Below are 22102 nucleotides of genomic sequence, written 5' to 3' on the forward strand. Positions count from 1 at the left end.
ATCCGCGGACCGGAGTAACGGAGCGCCGGTCCCATGTTGCAACCGAACCAACACGACCCCGACCGCTCCAAAGATCCGGTGAAATACGGAGAACTGGTGATCCTCGGGTGAGTGATTCGCGTTTCCTACGGATTCACGGTTACCGAGTCTTGAAGGAATGAATTAATCGGCTTCTGAGCTGACCGATAATGCCGATTATCGACATTTACATTAAACACTAGGCTATAAATGATTTGTGTTGTTATTAACATCACTAGCATCTCCGTTAGTCATCGTGGTTGTGGTTAGCCAGCGCATTAGTGTTCAGGCCAGAGGGAGTTATTACTATTATAATGTTAAATAACGTTATTAACTAGCACTAGTAGTCCACCGATATTTACATTTAAATATATATATATTTTAAATTATGGCACTTTTACATTATTACTATTATAATGTTAAATAACGTTATTAACTAGCACTAGTAGTCCACCGATATTTTTACATTAAAATAATATTTAATAATGATAGAAAACAATACGTTTAGCATATTGAATGCTGTTTTTACGCAGTATTTATTAAAAACGCACTAACATTTAATTAACGATATTAAACGATAATAAAAACCGAACATGTCCATAAATTGTAAATAAATATAATCTTATCTTTAGCATGGCATATTTACATCACATTTATATTATTACTATTATTATGTCAAATAATATGGCCGATATTTACATGAAAACTTTCTGATGATAGAAAACGAGGCGTATAAGAAATGAGCTGAATGCTTATTTTAAACAATATTTGTTAAATTGTTATTACTATTATAATGTTAAATAACGTTATTAACTAGCACTAGTAGTCCACCGATATTTACATTTAAATATATATATATTTTAAATTATGGCACTTTTACATTATTACTATTATAATGTTAAATAACGTTATTAACTAGCACTAGTAGTCCACCGATATTTTTACATTAAAATAATATTTAATAATGATAGAAAACAATACGTTTAGCATATTGAATGCTTTTTTTACGCAGTATTTATTAAAAACGCACTAACATTTAATTAACGATATTAAACGATAATGAAAACCGAACATGTCCATAAATTGTTAATAAATATAATCTTATCTTTAGCATGGCATATTTACATCACATTTATATTATTACTATTATTATGTCAAATAATATGGCCGATATTTACATGAAAACTTTCTGATGATAGAAAACGAGGCGTATAAGAAATGAGCTGAATGCTTATTTTAAACAATATTTGTTAAATTGCATTACGTTTAGTGTTGTGATACCAAACACGTCCATACATTGTAGAATTTTTAATTTTTTCCCAAAATTGTAAATAGAACAAAAATGATTGGAGTATGTTTTACAAGAAAACACAATTTCATTCTTTCAATATTTCACATCCAATTCAATGTGTTTCTATCACTGAAAGCTTTCAGTGTACCTTGTTCTGACAAAAATATTATAATAATAATAATAACAAAAAGAAAATATAAAATTACACTATACGTTTTTTTTTAAATTTGATAAATGAAACAAGTACATTTGACAAGAAAACACTGTTTCAGTCTTTTTATATTTCACATTTACTGCATGCAAAAAGTGTGTCTTTTTTAATGCAAGCAATACTCTCAGAATGCTTGCAACTAATGCATTTAGCAGATGCTTTTATCCAAAGCAACTTACAATAGAGGAGCAATTCATCAAAAATATTAATCGTTCAGTCTCACAAATATTCCGTGGCTCATTTTGGAACTTTTCACTGAAAGCAGGAACCAAAAATGGCACTGCTGTGAAACCCCCTTTTTAGAGTGTATAACAATGTCAGCTTTGTTAGAAAGCTGGATTAGGAAATGTGTGATTTGGGTTGAGGGATCAGCCAATCAGGCGCCGGTATCGGCCGAACGATGGCCAGATATCCCGGATCCACGACTCATTCTGAGATACGTGCGTGTTATTAAGCGGAGCGTGAGATGTTTCCACCCACATCAGGAACTCCTCTGATCTGCACACGCTCAAATCATGCGCCAGCAACATGCTACTAAACATGCAATTACAACATAATCTGAGGAGCACTTCATACGGCTGCATGCATGATGGATTTAGTTGTTGTTAAGCTTTGCTTTTGTATTAATATTAATTAATAATGCCACTTGAGAGCAGTTTGAAGTGAAACGGTCTATAAAATATCATTAGTTATGTTTGCTACAGCATGCATCTGTATTATTATTACTTTATTAAGTGATCAAACTGAACCACATCTACACTCTTCAAAATAAAGCTTCTTCCTAACATCCGTGGAACCTCGTAAGGTCCTTCATAGTGGAAAAAGATGATTATTAAATGATTAAAATGTTCCTCACACTAAGAAAAAAAGTGGTTCTTGCACTTTTTCTGAGTAAATCCATTGAAGAAGAACCATTTTTGGTTTGACAAATAACCATTCAGTGATCAGTTATGAAAAGAAACCCTTTATTTGAACCTTTTTTTTGCTGTAAAGTGATTCCGTGGATGTTAAAGGTTCTTAATGGAACCATCAATGCCAATAAAGAAGCATTATTAATAAAAGTGTAAGCACTGAAAGGTTCTTTGGGAACCAAAAAATGGTTATTCACTGGAAAAATCACTTTTGAAACATTTTATTTTTAAGAGTTTAGAACTTCAATTATTTTGACACAGTTATTGAACTGAATTTGTTCAACGCTGATTGAACTGCATTGAATAATGACACTGCTGTCAGCTCTGTAGAGCTGAAATTGAATTAATTTCAGATTTGATGACTTTACAAAATTTTCCATCCCCAATTTTTTTAATGCAAATTTTGTGATATTGCACATCCAATGCTGGATGGTAATGCCAAAATGCACATAAAATCTTAAAACGTGCATACAAATCTTATGCACTCAATTGAGAAGTCGTCATACGTGTAAACTATGATGGAAGCAGATTTACCAAATAAATTATTTGATGTGCATCAAAAAGTCACGTGACTTTGCCTCAACAGATCATAACGAACTGCTAACCAGCCGATCGCATTAAACATGCATATGAAACGTTGGTTTAGTCGTTCTGAAATGCCTGAGCTAAAGTCGGCGTAATGGCATCCCAGAATATCCCACCCTCCAAATACAAGATAACATGTGTTTATTGCATTTCATCTGCATTGCGAGCCACTTATTATGCATGAGAAAGGAGCCAAAACTTCCATTTTTCTTTCTGATATTTGGCGCTAGTTTCACAGGAAGTAGCTGTTTTGTTCTCTCAAACTCATTTTTGGTGTTTTATGCGATATTCCAGTTTTACGCATTAAATTTGGGATGGAAACATCCTGTTTTATTTCTGTGAAGCTGCTTTGAATCAATCTGTATTCGGGATGCAAGATATTATCGGAATCGGCCGATAATGGCAATAACATTAAGATTGTATTTCTGATTAAATAAAGCAGTAATTGATGTCGTAAGATCATGAGTATGTTTTGATTTAGAGGTCAGAAGATATAGCTTACATGAATAAAAATCACAAACATGACACTTGTAAATTAAATAATTTTATATATAAACAGATTTATTTATTAATGTGTAATATATATATATATTTTTCTCTTTTTTTCAAACAGATTATGAGCTCTGAAAGATTTTCACAATGTTTACAACTTTTTTTATTTAGACTGTCTACAAATGTTAAATCTTTAAATAAAATGATTGATTTATAGTTGATTTATAATTATTTTCAAAGCCTTCAATGTACTCTCATTATAAAAGAACGTCATTATTGTTTATTTAATTCTAACAAATAAGTTTTTTTTAAAAACTAACCAAAATTTAAAAAAAAAATTGTTTAGAATCTCTGCAGCGGAGAGACTTGGTGTTGTTTAAAAACAAAAGGAAATATACCGGTATCGGCAAAATTAGTTATATCGGCATATTGGATATCGATAAAAATCCAATATCGTACATCCCTAATCTGCATTGTATAAAGCGCTATATTAATGACTTGACTTTTGGTCCAGAGAGTGAGAACCACATAGCAACGCCCTAGCAACACCCTAGCAACCACATAGCAACGCCATAGCAACCACATAGCAACACCCTATCAACCACATAGCAACGCCCTAGCAACCACATAGCAACACCCTAGCAACCACATAGCAACACCCTAGCAACCACATAGCAACGCCCTAGCAACCACATAGCAACACCCTAGCAACCACATAGCAACGCCCTAGCAACCACATAGCAACACCCTGGCAACCACATAGCAACACCCTGGCAACCACATAGCAACACCCTGGCATGTCATTGTTCTGTGCATTGTGGCTCAACATTCTCATGCATTGGTGCATCTCAACAGAAACCCACTGTCAGTTCAGAATGCCACTATATATAGAGGAAGAAGAGGTGTTTGAATATTTCATTGTGAGTGTGTGTGTGTGTGTGTGTGTGTGTGTGTGCAGTGCTGAAGTGGCACTTTGACCGCTGTGGATGCAGTCGATGCGTTGTTTGCAGCACTCGCTCCTCTGGATGCTCTGGCTCGTTTAACAGCAGAATTGGTGTGATATGTGCATATGCACTAAAATGCACTAAAGCGCTGGGTTTCTGTAAACGAGCGTCAGTGCAAGCGCAGCTGTGAGTGCATGTGAACAAAAGCGTCTTTCTCCGGCGCGCCGTCTCCTGGACTTATTATGGACGTCACATGCATGCGATTTCCTCTCGATATCCTCAAATCTGGAGTTTCCAGCGCTTCCAGTCCTAATCTGGCACCTCGGTGTCGGAGGGTTTGATCTGGGTTCATTCTGCGCTTGGCTCACAATCTGGAGTGAATGTCTGCTGATTTATTAGAGTGAATCTGTTCATGACGACTCTTTATTCAATCATAATTGAGCGATCTGTCATTTACTCTCCCTCATGTTGATCTTTCCTCTATAGAGCATGAAAAGAGATGCTGCTGTGGACAGACATTATAGAGCTCTGAAAAACACCATAAAACATCATATCAGAAGCTTAAATGACTGTGATTTAGTAAAAACCAGAGAAGGCAATAATACCCTAAAAATATGTAAAATATAAATTATGCATGCTCATGTACATAAAATACAGCAAAATACATTTTTGTTTGGTTGCACCATGAATAATATATATGTAAATATGCTAAATATAAAAATACAGCAAAAGTATTTTTGGTCGCACCATGAATAACAAAAATATAAAGAAAATATATATATGAAAAATTTAAAATATACATGCACATGTTCATAAAATACAGCAAATTCAATTTTGTTTTCTTGCACCATGAATAACAACCAGAAACGTATAAAAGGAAGAAAAAAAAATATCGCAAAAATTTTTATGTATAATTTTCAACAATGTAGAAATACGATGCAATTCATATAAAAAGAAAGATTAATTTATTAACTATGCGTTGATGTATATCAATTTACAGGCTCCGTTTGGCATTAAGATCCATTTATCCTGACAGATCTGTGTATATATTTGAACACTGATGGGTGATTTTCAGTTCTGATAAGTTGTTGTTAAGTCGTTGGTAATGTTCTACAAACAATATTCATAAACAGAACGAGTGTGAATGTGTATGCTGTAATGACATATTACTGGCCACTGAATCAGTGTTGGTTATGAATCCCTCGAAGCGAATAGATGCCTGATTTCATCAGAAGCGTGCGTTTATCATTGCTGGCGACAGAATTTGTGATACTAATTTTGTTTTTCAGAGTATAAACATGATTTACACGGCAGAGCGATGCAGGAATATAGACTGGGATGTTAAAAACTAGTGAACTAAGAGATATTTGCTAGACATCGTGTGATATGAAGTTTGGAGACTTACTGTAAATGCACTATATAAATCTAGAACAGTGGCATTTTAATGTTATTTATATACTATTGTAGTTTTTAATTTTGAATTCAATTATTATCTGTACATTTTCAGTTTGCATTTTAATTTTATATTTATATTAGTGCTGTCAAATGATTAATCGCATCCAAAATAAAAGTGTATGTTTACATAATATATGTGTGTGTGCTGTGTATATTTATTATGCATATAGATACACACACACACATACAGTATATATTTTAAAAATATTTACATGCATATGTATATTCATGTAATTTATATCATGTATACATTTATTTCATATATAAATATATACGTGCATGTGTGTGTCTTTATATATATACATAATAAATATACACAGTACACACACACATATATATATATATATTATGTAAACAAAAACGTTTATTTTGCATGCAATTAATCGTTTGATGGCACTAATTTAAAATTTTCATTTTCTTTTCGTTTTAAATTTTTGTTCAATTTTAGTTTTAATTGATTTTATTTCCAGTTAGTTATTTTAGTGATTACATTTAAATCACAAATGTAGCTTTTTAAAGTTTTGAAAAAAGTTTTCACCAGATATTATTAATTTCAGCTTTTTCAATTAACAAAAATGTTGTAATAGACTTTGTTTTAGTTTTATTTCCAGTTAGTAATTATACATCTTATGCTAAATGAAAATTAGAAATGTTATTCTGGCAACTAAGATGAGTCATCTTATATAACATTCCAGCTTTATATATAAAAAAAAGCCACAATTAAACAATTGATTAAAAGTTCAGCTTTATTTCAGTTAACAATATTTTTTTTTGCCTCCTTCTTTTTGTTGTTTGTTTTAGATGATAAACGCAAAACTGTGCAAATTCGATCAGAATCAGTCTGAATCATTTGTTTTTAGTAATATTAGTTTATCTTTAATTTGTTCATAATGTGATGCTTTGATTTGTGTCCACATAAAAAAAAAAATAATAATAATAATCAAGTCGGATGAAGCACCTTTCATTTGTGAAGCAGTTAATTTACTGTTTATTGAATATAACCAGTTGTTGCACCATTTTCGAAGGTAAAACATATCTATATTGTGATATATTAAAGCAATAAGCCCCAAGAAGCCGTGGTTTACAGTGAATTTATAACAGTTATATTGTTAGCTGTTATAAATTCACTGTAAACCACGGCTTCACGGGGGTTACTGCTTTTATAAAACGGTTATTCCATATACGTAGAAAGGTTTCACAAAATAAAACAGAGCAAATAAAGTGTAATGATATTAATAAACACAGTATTCTTCCACCAAACAATGTAGCGCCTCAGAAACAGTTGTGGTTGCTACAAAGTGGTTGCCGAGCAACACACAGAAGTAAACAAAGGTGTGTGTTACTTTGTAGCGTCATTTACAACAGCTTCAGACGCGGCTCAGCCAATCAGAGCCAAGCACCGGAACGCTCCGATTTATAAGGTTACTCATTCTATGCTCTAATGCTGTAAAGCAGGTTGTTCTCCAGTGTTTAGCGTCTGTGCTGCTGTGCTGCAGGTATAATGGCTCTCTTCCCGGAGGAGACCGCGGTCGCAAGAGGAGCCGCTTCGCTCTTTACAGAAGGGCCAAAGCGAACGGCGTCAAGCCCAGCGCCGTGCACATCCTCAGCAACCCACAGGACAGCAAGGTGCATGCTTCCTTCACGCTTTAGTGCATTGCACGCGGTGCATTGTGGGATAGTGACGCTGCGTCTGACCTTTCGTTGCAGGCGGTGAACAGCAGGGGCCAGCACAGCATCTCCTTCACCCTCTCCAGGAACCAGACGGTTGTGGTGGAGTACTGCCACGATAACAACACCGACATGTTCCAGGTCAAACACACCGATCAGTTTTCTTAGTTTCAGAATCCAGCAGGTTAAAATAGAAGCATCTAGTTCAGATGAAATGATCACTTCGGTCGGCGCTCCCCAGGGATGTGTGTTATCACCGTTATTATTTATCTTAGTATATATACGCATTCTTGTGTGAGTTCTTTTAATGACAGACATATTGTAAAGTATGCAGATGATACTGCTTTAGTGAGCCTTTTACATGATGGGGAGGAAGAACATGGGCCTGTTTTAGATTTTAAATTGGTGCGAAAATTCAAATCTCCTCGTAAATATCTCCAAAGCTAAGGAGATGGTTATCGATTTTAGAGAGAAAGAGCAAAGTGTAACCCAACTTACATTAATTAATGGGGAGCAAATTCAGTTAGTAACAAATTGTGACCCTGGAGCACAAAACCAATTTTGCATCATCTGAAAGCTGAATAAATAATCTTTCCATTGATGTATGGTTTGTTAGGATCGCACAATATTTGAAAATCTGGAATCTGAGGGTGCAAAAAAATCTAAATATTGAGAAAATCATCTTTAAAGTTGTTCAAATTAAGTTCTTAGCAATGCATATTACTAATCAAACATTAAGTTTTGATATATTTACGGTAGGACATTTACTAAATATCTTCATGGAACATGATCTTTACTTAATATCCTAATGATTTTTGGCATAAAAGAGAAATGTATAATTGTGACCCATACAATGTATTGTTGGCTATTGCTACAAATATCCCCCAGCGACTTAACACTGCTTTTGTGCTGCAGAGTCACGTATATAAATACCTTGGTATAATGTTGGACAATAAACTCAGGTGGGATGCATGGACTGTAAGCTACAACAGAGAATGCACTTCTTAAAGAAATGACTGTCTTTTAATGTCGATAGCAGAATGCTGTTGATGTTTTATGGGGCTTTTATTGAAAGCATTATGACATTTTGTGTGATCTGCTGGTTTGGCAATGCTTCTGAGGCCCAGAAGAGGTCATTAACAGCGAGTAAATTGTTAGGAACAAAATTAGAGCATAGAGAGTATGTACAAGGAAAGAGTGTTAAATAAGGCTAACATAATTGTGAAGGATAAGAGGCATCCTTTATCGTATACCTTTGAATTGTTACCATCAGGTCGACGATATTGTGTTCCTAGATGTTCAAGAAATAGGTTAAAAGTATAATTTATTCCCCCAAGCAATTAAGTTCTTAAAATCTTCTTCCTCTAGTGGTAGTAGACTGGATATTTTAATTAGATTTATCAGTATTAAAGTATTGTTTACATCTATTTATTTATGCCTAATGTGAATTGTCAAATGTCTGTGCGAGTATATGCTGCAAAACGCAATAAATAAATAGTGAACTGGATTCAGTAAACGCTAAAAACTAAACAAAAAGTATGAAAAAACAAACAAAACACAAAAATCAGTTTTTGAAAAACATTAAAAGTCATTGCACACCGAGTCCGGACATTTGTTTCGCATTCGTCATCCTAAAAATTCGTCACGCACAGAAACCTTGCACACGGAGTCCGATGCGTATTAATTAATCAGTTGCGGAAAAAATTCACAAAACAAATTGAAACAATTTCTCTTTCTTCTTCTCGTTTAAAAAGTCCTGAGATCGCGTAGAGAGGAAGTTCTTCTACGGTGGCTCTGAATTGTCAAAACACCTCTCAAAATTAATTGAATCGCAATCGCAAAGTTTAATGGCAACATAGAATCATTGCAGTTAATAGTGTTCACCGTCTGTTTGATTACGTGTAATTTGTAACTAACTGCATGATTTTTACTCTACATTTCTGCCGTAGTCACCACTAATAACCTACTCCTAAATATAATGTAGAAACGTACAATTTTCTGTAAAGCTGCTTTGCAATGATTTGTATCGTGAAAAGCGCTAAATTGGATCATTGAATAAAAAATTGAATAATGACGGACGAAAGTTTCGGAGGCAGTGTGTAAACGTGATTGACACAACGTGAGGTTGTATTTATTTTTTAACGTGCGAAAATTTCGTACGAGAATTTCGGATTCAGTGTGCAATGACCTTAACAATTCCCGCAGAGTAAAACATTGTTTTAGTAAACATTACATAAAAAAAATTTAAACGATAATATTTCCCACGCGTTACCAAAATAACAATTAAATATATTAATTCGTTTTAGATTCAGGGTGAGATTTGAGATTAAAAACGTTTTTGTTAATCGAAATAAAGCTGAAATAAAATAAAATACAAAAGATTACATGGATAAAACTTTTACAAATAAAAATTTGTAAAATTGAGTTTAAGTTTAAGCACTAAAATTACTAGTAAAACTAAACCCAAAATAAAAACAAACTAATAAAAATGTCAAAAGCACATCAAAAAATGACTAAACAAAATATTAAACTAAAATTAAATTAACTGAAAATAAACGCAAATTCAAAATATTAACAAAAACTATAATAGTATATAAATCATATGTGTATATAAATAGTAATGTATAATAATACTGAAAACATGATTTTTAAAATTGTATTTAACAAATATTTTCTAAACATTTAATTGTGAATATTTTAAATATTTGTAATGTTTATTATTTTTAAATGAAATTTTTATTTTTTTTAAGTTTCTTAAATTATTTTTGTATTATTATTATTTATTAGATTTTTTTTGTGCATGTGTGTGTTTTCTAGAAGCTCAAGGGGTAGAGCATGACGCAACATCATGGTTTGATTCCCAGGAAAATTCACATGCATGAACAGATAAAGATTTATGCCGAGTACATTTATTTGAGTCAGTGCATTTACGTTTATGTATATGCTTTATTTTTTAAGATGAACTGTTTTTTCCAAGCCATTGTTAGATGCCAGAGTTTCTGGTCGTAGCTATGCAAGATTTGCTTTCAAAAACAGTATCATAGCTATTAAACTATATCTTGTTTTGGTTTTAAATCTGTATTTAACCTCCTAGTAAGAAGAGGTGCTAAAGTCTGATTTTGTGGTGGCTGTGCTTTAAAATTAAATTATTATAATCTTAATTAAAGTAATGAAGGATTTTGACAGTAATCAGTGTTGATACTACTGTAAGGTTAACTCTGCCTGCTTTACATGTTTGAAAATGATTAATAGTTGAAAACAATTGAAATTTAGAGAAGTAATCAAACAGTAATCAGTTTAAATAAAGTAACTGAAAAAGTTACATTTTAGTAACCTGTTACATTTCCAAAGTAACCTTCCCAACACTGACTCCTGGGTCAAACTGAGCAGTCCCTAATATAAGGGTGAGATGTGTGTGATTGATCTTCTGCAGATCGGCCGCTCCACCGAGAGCCCCATAGACTTCGTGGTGACAGACACTCCAGGAGGATCCCAGGAGAGCGAGGACTCGAGCTCGGCTCCCAGCACCATCTCCCGCTTCGCCTGCAGGATCGTCTGCGACCGAAACCCGCCCTACACCGCCCGCATCTACGCCGCCGGCTTCGACTCCTCCAAGAACATCTTCCTCGGGGTCAGTATCACAGCAGGGGTTTGCAGGGGGGCCGCCAATTATTAATAGAACAATATTTGAAAATCTGGAATCTGAGGGTGCAAAAAAATCTAAATATTGAGAAAATCATCTTTAAAGTTGTTCAAATGAAGTTCTTAGCAATGCATATTACTAATCAAACATTAAGTTTTGATATATTTACGGTAGGACATTTACTAAATATCTTCATGGAACATGATCTTTACTTAATATCCTAATGATTTTTGGCATAAAAGAGAAATGTATAATTGTGACCCATACAATGTATTGTTGGCTATTGCTACAAATATCCCCCAGCGACTTAACACTGCTTTTGTGCTGCAGGGTCACATATATAAATACCTTGGTTTAATGTTGGACAATAAACTCAGGTGGGATGCATGGACTGTAAGCTACAACAGAGAATGCACTTCTTAAAGAAATGACTGTCTTTTAATGTCGATAGCAGAATGCTGTTGATGTTTTATGGGGCTTTTATTGAAAGCATTATGACATTTTGTGTGATCTGCTGGTTTGGCAATGCTTCTGAGGCCCAGAAGAGGTCATTAACAGCGAGTAAATTGTTAGGAACAAAATTAGAGCATAGAGAGTATGTACAAAGAAAGAGTGTTAAATAAGGCTAACATAATTGTGAAGGATAAGAGGCATCCTTTATCGTATACCTTTGAATTGTTACCATCAGGTCGACGATATTGTGTTCCTAGATGTTCAAGAAATAGGTTAAAAGTATAATTTATTCCCCCAAGCAATTAAGTTCTTAAAATCTTCTTCCTCTAGTGGTAGTAGACTGGATATTTTAATTAGATTTATCAGTATTAAAGTATTGTTTACATCTATTTATTTATGCCTAATGTGAATTGTCAAATGTCTGTGCGAGTATATGCTGCAAAACGCAATAAATAAATAGTGAACTGGATTCAGTAAACGCTAAAAACTAAACAAAAAGTATGAAAAAACAAACAAAACACAAAAATCAGTTTTTGAAAAACATTAAAAGTCATTGCACACCGAGTCCGGACATTTGTTTCGCATTCGTCATCCTAAAAATTCGTCACGCACAGAAACCTTGCACACGGAGTCCGATGCGTATTAATTAATCCGTTGCGGAAAAAATTCACAAAACAAATTGAAACAATTTCTCTTTCTTCTTCTCGTTTAAGAAGTCCTGAGATCGCGTAGAGAGGAAGTTCTTCTACGGTGGCTCTGAATTGTCAAAACACCTCTCAAAATTAATTGAATCGCAATCGCAAAGTTTAATGGCAACATAGAATCATTGCAGTTAATAGTGTTCACCGTCTGTTTGATTACGTGTAATTTGTAACTAACTGCATGATTTTTACTCTACATTTCTGCCGTAGTCACCACTAATAACCTACTCCTAAATATAATGTAGAAACGTACAATTTTCTGTAAAGCTGCTTTGCAATGATTTGTATCGTGAAAAGCGCTAAATTGGATCATTGAATAAAAAATTGAATAATGACGGACGAAAGTTTCGGAGGCAGTGTGTAAACGTGATTGACACAACGTGAGGTTGTATTTATTTTTTAACGTGCGAAAATTTCGTACGAGAATTTCGGATTCAGTGTGCAATGACCTTAACAATTCCCGCAGAGTAAAACATTGTTTTAGTAAACATTACATAAAAAAAATTTAAACGATAATATTTCCCACGCGTTACCAAAATAACAATTAAATATATTAATTCGTTTTAGATTCAGGGTGAGATTTGAGATTAAAAACGTTTTTGTTAATCGAAATAAAGCTGAAATAAAATAAAATACAAAAGATTACATGGATAAAACTTTTACAAATAAAAATTTGTAAAATTGAGTTTAAGTTTAAGCACTAAAATTACTAGTAAAACTAAACCCAAAATAAAAACAAACTAATAAAAATGTCAAAAGCACATCAAAAAATGACTAAACAAAATATTAAACTAAAATTAAATTAACTGAAAATAAACGCAAATTCAAAATATTAACAAAAACTATAATAGTATATAAATCATATGTGTATATAAATAGTAATGTATAATAATACTGAAAACATGATTTTTAAAATTGTATTTAACAAATATTTTCTAAACATTTAATTGTGAATATTTTAAATATTTGTAATGTTTATTATTTTTAAATGAAATTTTTATTTTTTTTAAGTTTCTTAAATTATTTTTGTATTATTATTATTTATTAGATTTTTTTTGTGCATGTGTGTGTTTTCTAGAAGCTCAAGGGGTAGAGCATGACGCAACATCATGGTTTGATTCCCAGGAAAATTCACATGCATGAACAGATAAAGATTTATGCCGAGTACATTTATTTGAGTCAGTGCATTTACGTTTATGTATATGCTTTATTTTTTAAGATGAACTGTTTTTTCCAAGCCATTGTTAGATGCCAGAGTTTCCGGTCGTAGCTATGCAAGATTTGCTTTCAAAAACAGTATCATAGCTATTAAACTATATCTTGTTTTGGTTTTAAATCTGTATTTAACCTCCTAGTAAGAAGAGGTGCTAAAGTCTGATTTTGTGGTGGCTGTGCTTTAAAATTAAATTATTATAATCTTAATTAAAGTAATGAAGGATTTTGACAGTAATCAGTGTTGATACTACTGTAAGGTTAACTCTGCCTGCTTTACATGTTTGAAAATGATTAATAGTTGAAAACAATTGAAATTTAGAGAAGTAATCAAACAGTAATCAGTTTAAATAAAGTAACTGAAAAAGTTACATTTTAGTAACCTGTTACATTTCCAAAGTAACCTTCCCAACACTGACTCCTGGGTCAAACTGAGCAGTCCCTAATATAAGGGTGAGATGTGTGTGATTGATCTTCTGCAGATCGGCCGCTCCACCGAGAGCCCCATAGACTTCGTGGTGACAGACACTCCAGGAGGATCCCAGGAGAGCGAGGACTCGAGCTCGGCTCCCAGCACCATCTCCCGCTTCGCCTGCAGGATCGTCTGCGACCGAAACCCGCCCTACACCGCCCGCATCTACGCCGCCGGCTTCGACTCCTCCAAGAACATCTTCCTCGGGGTCAGTATCACAGCAGGGGTTTGCAGGGGGGCCGCCAATTATTAATAGAAATAATAATATTGTTAAAATATGTAACCATGACCCTGGAGCACAAAACCAGTCATAAGTAGCACGGGTATATTTGAAGAGTTCATTTGCAAAAACCGATAACTCCATTTATTTTATTTTTTTTTCAGAAATCACTTTTTTTTTTTTTATTGCGCATTCCAAGTAATATCAATCAAACTGCAGTTGGGTTGTTTTGATTAAGTAATAATAACTTAAACAAATACAGGTAATTTACAAAATTAAAGTTTTCTTTTATAGCAAAAGCAGATAACTCCACATTTCATGTTTTAGAATTTAAAGAAACACTGGTTTAATCTTTGTAATCTCCTCAGATGATAATGTAGACGCCTGACAAACGTTGTTATTGTTGTGATCATAAACTGTATGGATGTGATTACACGCAATACACTGAGCTTTTCCCTCAACATTGTAACGCGCTGCTTTTGCGAGCTTCCGTGAAAACGTTTCAGCTTTTATTTTCCTTTTTCGCCCTGAAGAAGATATCACAGGTTCATCAAGTTCGTCGAGATGATCCTCGATCACTTTTAGTCAGCTTTGATGAAACTCGTCTCAGCTAGCGTGTCTTTTCACAGTGAACGTAGCCTTGTCACCTGACCTGAATACAGCGCGCTGATTCGCTGAAATGCACTCATCGGCTTCTGCTCAAAAACAACAAGGCGCTTGTCGGCTTCTGCAGTGAAACGTGAACTCACGATGCCTTGAAAGTGGACAAAACCGGCTTTTTTGGCAAAACGTGTTTAGGGTTCAGATCGTGCAATATGCAGAGAATAATGCACGGCAATCAGCTCTTTTTTTTTTTTTAAAGTGGCGTTTATCGGTTTTTGCAAATGAACTCTTCATTTATTAATATTTAGAATTAGCTTTTTTTGTGTATTTTCCTCTTTAGTAGTTTTATTTTTTTTTTATCTATTTAGCTTTTATTTATTTTTTACAGTTTTAGCTATTTTAGTAGCAGTGTTCTTTACACAGACTGTTTAATGCAGCTCAGATGTGGCATGAATGCCTTTACACAGACGGTATAATGCAGCTCAGATGTGGCATGAATGCATTTACACAGCAAATACATACTTTGATACTAGATTTCGAGTGGGTCAGAGCTCGCATAGTTTAATCTTGCTTTTATTTGTTAAACACGTTGCATTTTGACACTCAATTTTAAGCAGGCAGAGAGCAGCCTTAACTATTGCATTCGTGAAATACATTTTATAAACTCATGCACTTTCCTAACTGATGCATCTGTCACGCAGGAGAAAGCAACTAAATGGAAGAATCCGGACGGTCACATGGACGGACTGACGACTAACGGCGTTCTGGTGATGCATCCTGTGGGTTTCCCAGAAGAGCCCAAGCAGGGCTTGTGGAGAGAGATCTCTGTGTGCGGAGACGTCTACGCTCTCAGAGAGACCCGATCCGGACCCATCCGCGGCCAGCTGGTAAACACTAGAACTAACTAACCTCTAAACCACAAACGGCAAGATTCAGGGGTCATGATGGGAGTAAATTAGAGCTGCACGATTAATCTTTAAAAGATCGAAATCTCGATTCAAACACCCACTCGATATAATTTCTAAATAACAGTGATTTGCTTGTGTATATTAAACCTTTGAAAAAAATCATCCTGGACCATTCAAATCTGACACAGAGAGCAGACATTTACCATGAAACAGCTTCACAAACTCTCTTTTCAACTACACAGTATTATTTCTCATTCATGTTATCACAGAAATACTGGGATGAAAGTTTATAGTTGAGATATAAGCATTGATGTCTATGGCAGTGTTTCCCAACCTTTTTTCTGCCGTGGCACAGTTTAAGTAACGGCACACCACTAAGCACTGAAATATAGCAAAAAAAATAAAATAAATAAAGATAGCTAGAATGGGGGAAACGTTTTTGTTTTTTTTAACAACTATAAACATCGTCAGAGTTGGTCGAAGCCCCTTATTATATAATTCTATAGTCTTTAGAGTTGATATTTTGGCTTTATATATGATCAGACACTTGCACTTAACAAATTATGAAAATCATGCTTAAATGGAGTTGGTTTTTGACGAGCGAATGACGGAGATTAGTGTTTTTTTCCCGTCATTAGAACGGCCGCATCTGAAGCAGTAAGTTAATCGCATTACGTTTTCATCAACTTACAGGTTAGAACGTTTGTTTTTGTAGCTATATTGGCGCTCAGTTTTTCTTGTGTTTAATACATTTGGCCAAAATCTCATGATGTAAAAGACGATCGCGATATGCACAGGATATTTAAAACACACAAAAGTATTGGCTACAACTAGACGGCAAGTGTCTAATGAGTGAGTGACAGAAATAAACATGACTAAACATCTGAAGGCAAGTTAAAAGAAAGAGTACAACGTTACAATGTGTACCCTGTCTCATATAATCGCTCAATCAGTGTTTCAGCTGCGCAAAGACGTCAATATAACGGCTCGTAAACAATGTAACGTCACATTTACCTCAGAAAAACATATTCGGTGACCATAAACTCATTAATCAGCCAGAAAAATAAACTGTAGAGAGGGGCATTTTGCTAAATATATGCACCATATGCAACATATTCATTATAAATGTTTACTGTTCTTCAATGTTTAATTTAAATGTATTTATGACAGCCACTATTTAAATGTTTATTTTAGTTATTTAATTGAAGTAGAAATATTATGTAATTGTAACTTTTATTATGACAACTTCATGAAATGTAATTTAAGCAGTTGTATAGCCTAAAAAATCAGTCAGTTTTAACCTTCAATATTATAGTAATGTTGTACCAACTGACTCTCGTGCATATTTTTTTCCTTAAGAAAATTGGGCATGTGTACCTGATATATATCCAAAATAATCGATATTTAATCAAATCGTGAAATTTGTGTCAAAACCCAGCCCTATCATCCAGTGATGAAACAAGTGAACTATTTATGAGTGAGTCATTGAATAAATCACTCAAACCACTTTTTTATATTAAAAATTGGTGTATTAAATATATTATATTTGAAATGCATGTATATTCAAATGTTTTATCATTCATTCAAATTAACTAAACACTGCAGCTATTCAAATTTTGTCACATTATTTAGTTTAGTTCAGAAGCGTGATCTCTGTTTGAAACAAAAAAATCGCGATTCGCAGTTTATCCAGAATCGTGCGGCTCTAGACTGAATAATGCTGTGAAACAGTCCGTCTGCGGAGCTTTAAATCCTGAGTGTTTCTAAGCACACGTGTTGTAATGCAGTTAAATGATGTGTTGACCTAATAATAACCACATGCACTCAACACTCGCAATCACAACGGCACGTAATGACTTTGTGAGCCTGCGCGCTTCCGCACCCTTAATGTGATTTACAGCTGCAGTGAAAGCTTTCTGAATGATGGCAGATCTGTGAAAGCCTCATTCAGATGTGATTTATTCAGCCGATTAGTTCCTGTTTATATCCACCGTTTGAGTTGAAGATCTGCAGTGAACTGAGAAAGACAGATTTTGGAGAAATAAGTTGTTTAAATGTAACGCATAACATTCTGTTGTCAGACTGCATGATGTGAGGGGAAATGTAACTGCGACTTTTCTGATAAACATGAATTAATAATAAAATTTTAAAAAGTTTATTTAATTAATAATACAATTTAAAAGTTTAAAAAGTTGATTTAAAAATTATTTAATTAATAATACAATAAAAATAATAATTATTATTATTATTAATAATATGAAAATATGTATTACTATTTAATACTATTGTACTATTTCATAATATTATTAGTAGTATTTAAGAATTGTTGTCATTTAAATTAATTAATAATAAAATAAAATAAAAAAGCTTTAATTAATAAAAAAAGTCATTGTGATTTCCATTGAAAAAACAAAAAAAAAGGTTTTGGCCAAACTTTTTGTGATTTGTATATCAATATAATAATAATAATTATTATTATTATTAATATGAAAATATTTATTACTATTTAATACTATTGTACTAGTTGATAATATTATTAGTATTATTTAAGAAAATAATAATGCATTTGTTTTATAGCTCAACTGTAATGAAGAAATTAAGCCATAAACATTAGTATAATAATTTTACAGTTATACTTTAAAATAAATAAATACTTTTTTAATTTCACAGTGAAATTACAATAGTAATATTTATATTTTTAATTCGGTAATTTTAGTTTTTATTTACTTATTATTATTATTATTATTACAACATTAAAATTATAACTATTTTACAGTTCAACTGTAAATTGTAGAAATGAAGACAGCCTTAAGAATTAGTATTGTAATTTTACAGTTGTACTTTAAGATAATATTATATTAAATTAAATCATAACGGTGCATTATTGTTCATCCCAAAGAGGCACAAAATCACTTTCACAGACGTTTACATTAACTGTTCCCTGCTGGTGGAATAACCTGCCCAACTCAATCCCAGCTGAAAACACATCTCTTCCATCTTTATTTGACCCTCTAACTCTAGCACTCTCTATTCTAATTCTGTTTTATACATTTGTTTTCTTTTTTATTTAAAAAACAACAACACTTTACCCTTTAAGACTTGCACGCTATTTGTTTTCTAACTGCTTGTTGTCTTTAAAAAAGCCTCTAACTATAGCTTTCTTTATTCTTTTTCTATTCTATTTTATTTTTTATTATTATTTCACTTGTATATCATTGCTCTTTTGTTAGTTATATTATAATAATTATATTTTATTTTACAGTACAACCGTAAAAGGAAGAAATATTGGTATTGTAATTATTTTTAGTATATTATTCTTAAATACAGTGTAATATTTCAGTAGTTCTATTGTATTTTTGTTTGTTTTTTTAATTTAAAAATGTTCTATTTAGCATTATTTAAATTTGATTATTATTATTATTATAGCAATATTGATGTAAATAATCAGAAAAATTACATTGTTCATTACAAATTGTGCAGCCCTTTAAATATTCAGCTTTATAGTTCTATTGTATTATTATAATTAATTTTTTTTGTGTTTAGTAATTTAGTTTAGTTGTTTTTATTCATTTATTATGCTATTATTTATTATCATTTTATAGCAATATTGATGTAAATAATCTGAAAAATTACATTTTTATAGTTCTATTGTATTTTTGTTTTTGTATTTATAATTTAGCTATGTAGTTGTTATTATTATTATTATTATGTTATTCTTTTTATTATTTAATTTAATTATTTTTATTATTATTTTTATTGTATTCTTTGCATTTAATAATTTTTTATTTATTTACTTATTGTTTTTAGTGTATTTTTCTGTTTTTAATAATGTTATTATTGTATTATTTATAATTTGTTTTATTGTATTTTTGTTTTTGTCTTTGATAATTTAGTTATTTACTTTTATTTATTTATTATTATTGTATTATTTATTATCATTTTATAGCAATATTGATGTAAATAATCAGACGGTTGTTGCTGCTGTTGTTTGCAGGCACAGGGTGAGAGCAGCGCTCTGCAGGACGGTTCTCTGGTGGATCTGTGTGGAGCGACGCTGCTCTGGCGAACAGCTGGCGGTCTGCTGAAGGCCCCGACCCTGCGGCACCTGGATGCCCTGCGTCTGGAGCTGAACGCGGCGCGGCCGCAGTGTCCCGTGGGTCTGAGCACGCTGGCCTTCCCCAGCCTCCCGCGGAGCCACAGTCTGGAGGAGCGCCAGCCCTGGGCCTATCTGAGCTGCGGACACGTGCACGGCCGACACGACTGGGGCCAGCGGCCCGAGGGCCACCGCGAGCGCAGCGAGGGCCCCGGCGGCCGCCGCGAGTGCCCACTCTGCCGGAGCCTGGGGCCCTACGTGCCGCTGTGGCTGGGGGGCGAGCCGGGCTTCTACACGGATGCCGGGGCCCCGACTCACGCCTTTGTGCCCTGCGGTCACGTGTGCTCCGAGAACACGGCTCGATACTGGGCCGTCACGCCGCTGCCTCACGGGACACACGCCTTCAGACCCACCTGCCCCTTCTGCTCGGCCCCGCTGGCCGCCGGCCCCGGGGTCACACGCCTCATCTTCCAGGGCCCCATCGATTGATGAGGGGGCCGAACGAGGGCCGAAAGGAGTCTCACGAGGGGCTGTGTTAGAAACATGCTGCTTTCGAGTCAAATCAGTGTCTTTATATCTTTACAGGGGACATCAGATGACCATTTTCCAAAAGTTGATATGTGACCCTGGAGCACAAAACCAGTCATAAGGGTCAATTTTTTTAAATTGAGATGTATGCATCAGCTGAAAGCTGAATAATAAGCTTTCCATTGATGTATGGTTTGTTAGGATAGCACAATATTTGAAAATCTGGAATCTGAGGGTGCAAAAAAATCTAAATATTGAGAAAATCATCTTTAAAGTTGTTCAAATTAAGTTCTTAGCAATGCATATTACTAATCAAACATTAAGTTTTGATATATTTACGGTAGGAGATTTACAAAATATCTTCATGGAACATGATCTTTACTTAATATCCTAATGATTTTTGGCATAAAAGAGAAATGTATAATTGTGACCCATACAATGTATTGTTGGCTATTGCTACAAATATCCCCCAGCGACTTAACACTGCTTTTGTGCTCCAGGGACACAAATGATTTAGGGTCTTAATGGAAAGTCTATAACATACTTTGGTTAAAATTTCTCAATAGCTGTTTCCATCCACCTATTTTTATGTGCATTTTGGAATATCGCATAAACAACACTGGATGGAAATGCCAAGATGTGCATAAATTCCAAAAATGTGCATAAAAAATGCACACAACTGAGTTGGATAAACTTATATCCGATAAGAAAACATGCGCATAAACTACAATGAAAACACATTCAAAATAGGTAATAATATAATTAATATAGGTATAAATATGCTGCCTTTAAGTCACATCATTTATATCTTTACGTGCCAACTCGATGAGTTAAAGGCATGTCGGTGAATAACTAACGTAACGATAGTTTAGCCAAAAATAATCATTCTGTCATCATTTACTCGTGTCATTCAAACTTGCATGAGTTTCTTTCTTCAGTGAAACATTAGAGAAATATTTCAGTGTTTGGAACCAAATTGTTGCCGGTAGTCATCGACTTCTATAGTACAGAAAAAAATACTATGGAATTAAATGAGTAACTATTTGATCCTCGCATTCTGCGAAATATCATCTTTTGTGTTCAATGTAAGAAAGGAACTTGTACAACATGAGGAAAGTAAAAGATGACAGAATTGTCATTTTTGAGTGAACTGTCCCTTTAACTGCTGTCTATAGCTACTTTTCTTGTGTTATAAAATAACATTTAGCTTACATTTGAACTACACCACTGTTCTTTAACACTTTTATTCAGCAAGGACGCATTAAATTGCTCAAAAGTGTCACAAAAGACGTTTATAACGTTACAAAAGATTCTATTTCAAATAAACGCTGTTCTTCTGAACTTTCTGTTCAGCTGTGAATCCTGAAAAATCAAACGTATCACGGTTTCCACAAAAATATTGGGATAATAATCAGAAATGTTTCTCGAGCAGCATATTATACTGATTTCTGAAGATCATGTGACGCTGAAGACTGCAGTAATGATGCTGAAAATACAGCAGTTGTGCATCACAGAAATACATTACAGCTCTATATAGATAACAGCTGTTTTACATTACAAAACTATTTCACAATTTTTACTGTATTTTTGATCAAATAAATGCAGCCTCGGTGAGCAGAAGAGACTTTTGAAAAATCAAACCGAATGCTAGTGTATAGCGTAAGTGTTGTTCTGCTGATCTAGTGCTAAAAAGC

General features: G+C 33.7%; 1 protein-coding gene across 1 annotated transcript in view; it reads left to right on the forward strand.

Moving 5' to 3' along the window:
• Positions 1-20506, forward strand: part of LOC107567396 (E3 ubiquitin-protein ligase pellino homolog 2-like) — a 20658-nt gene extending 152 nt beyond the window's left edge. The window contains exons 1-6 of the mRNA XM_016253078.1: positions 1-107; positions 7404-7533; positions 7615-7716; positions 11009-11206; positions 15581-15766; positions 19782-20506. The exon at positions 1-107 is cut by the window's left edge and continues 152 nt beyond it. Coding sequence (XP_016108564.1) covers positions 34-107; positions 7404-7533; positions 7615-7716; positions 11009-11206; positions 15581-15766; positions 19782-20369 — 1278 coding nt within the window. The 5' untranslated portion in view covers positions 1-33 and the 3' untranslated portion in view covers positions 20370-20506. The remainder of the gene's footprint in view (positions 108-7403; positions 7534-7614; positions 7717-11008; positions 11207-15580; positions 15767-19781) is intronic.
• Positions 20507-22102: the final 1596 nt, after the last annotated feature.

The sequence above is a fragment of the Sinocyclocheilus grahami genome, unplaced genomic scaffold (genome assembly GCF_001515645.1).
Source record: "Sinocyclocheilus grahami isolate Dianchi unplaced genomic scaffold, SAMN03320097.WGS_v1.1 scaffold1154.1, whole genome shotgun sequence".
Lineage (NCBI taxonomy): Eukaryota > Metazoa > Chordata > Actinopteri > Cypriniformes > Cyprinidae > Sinocyclocheilus > Sinocyclocheilus grahami.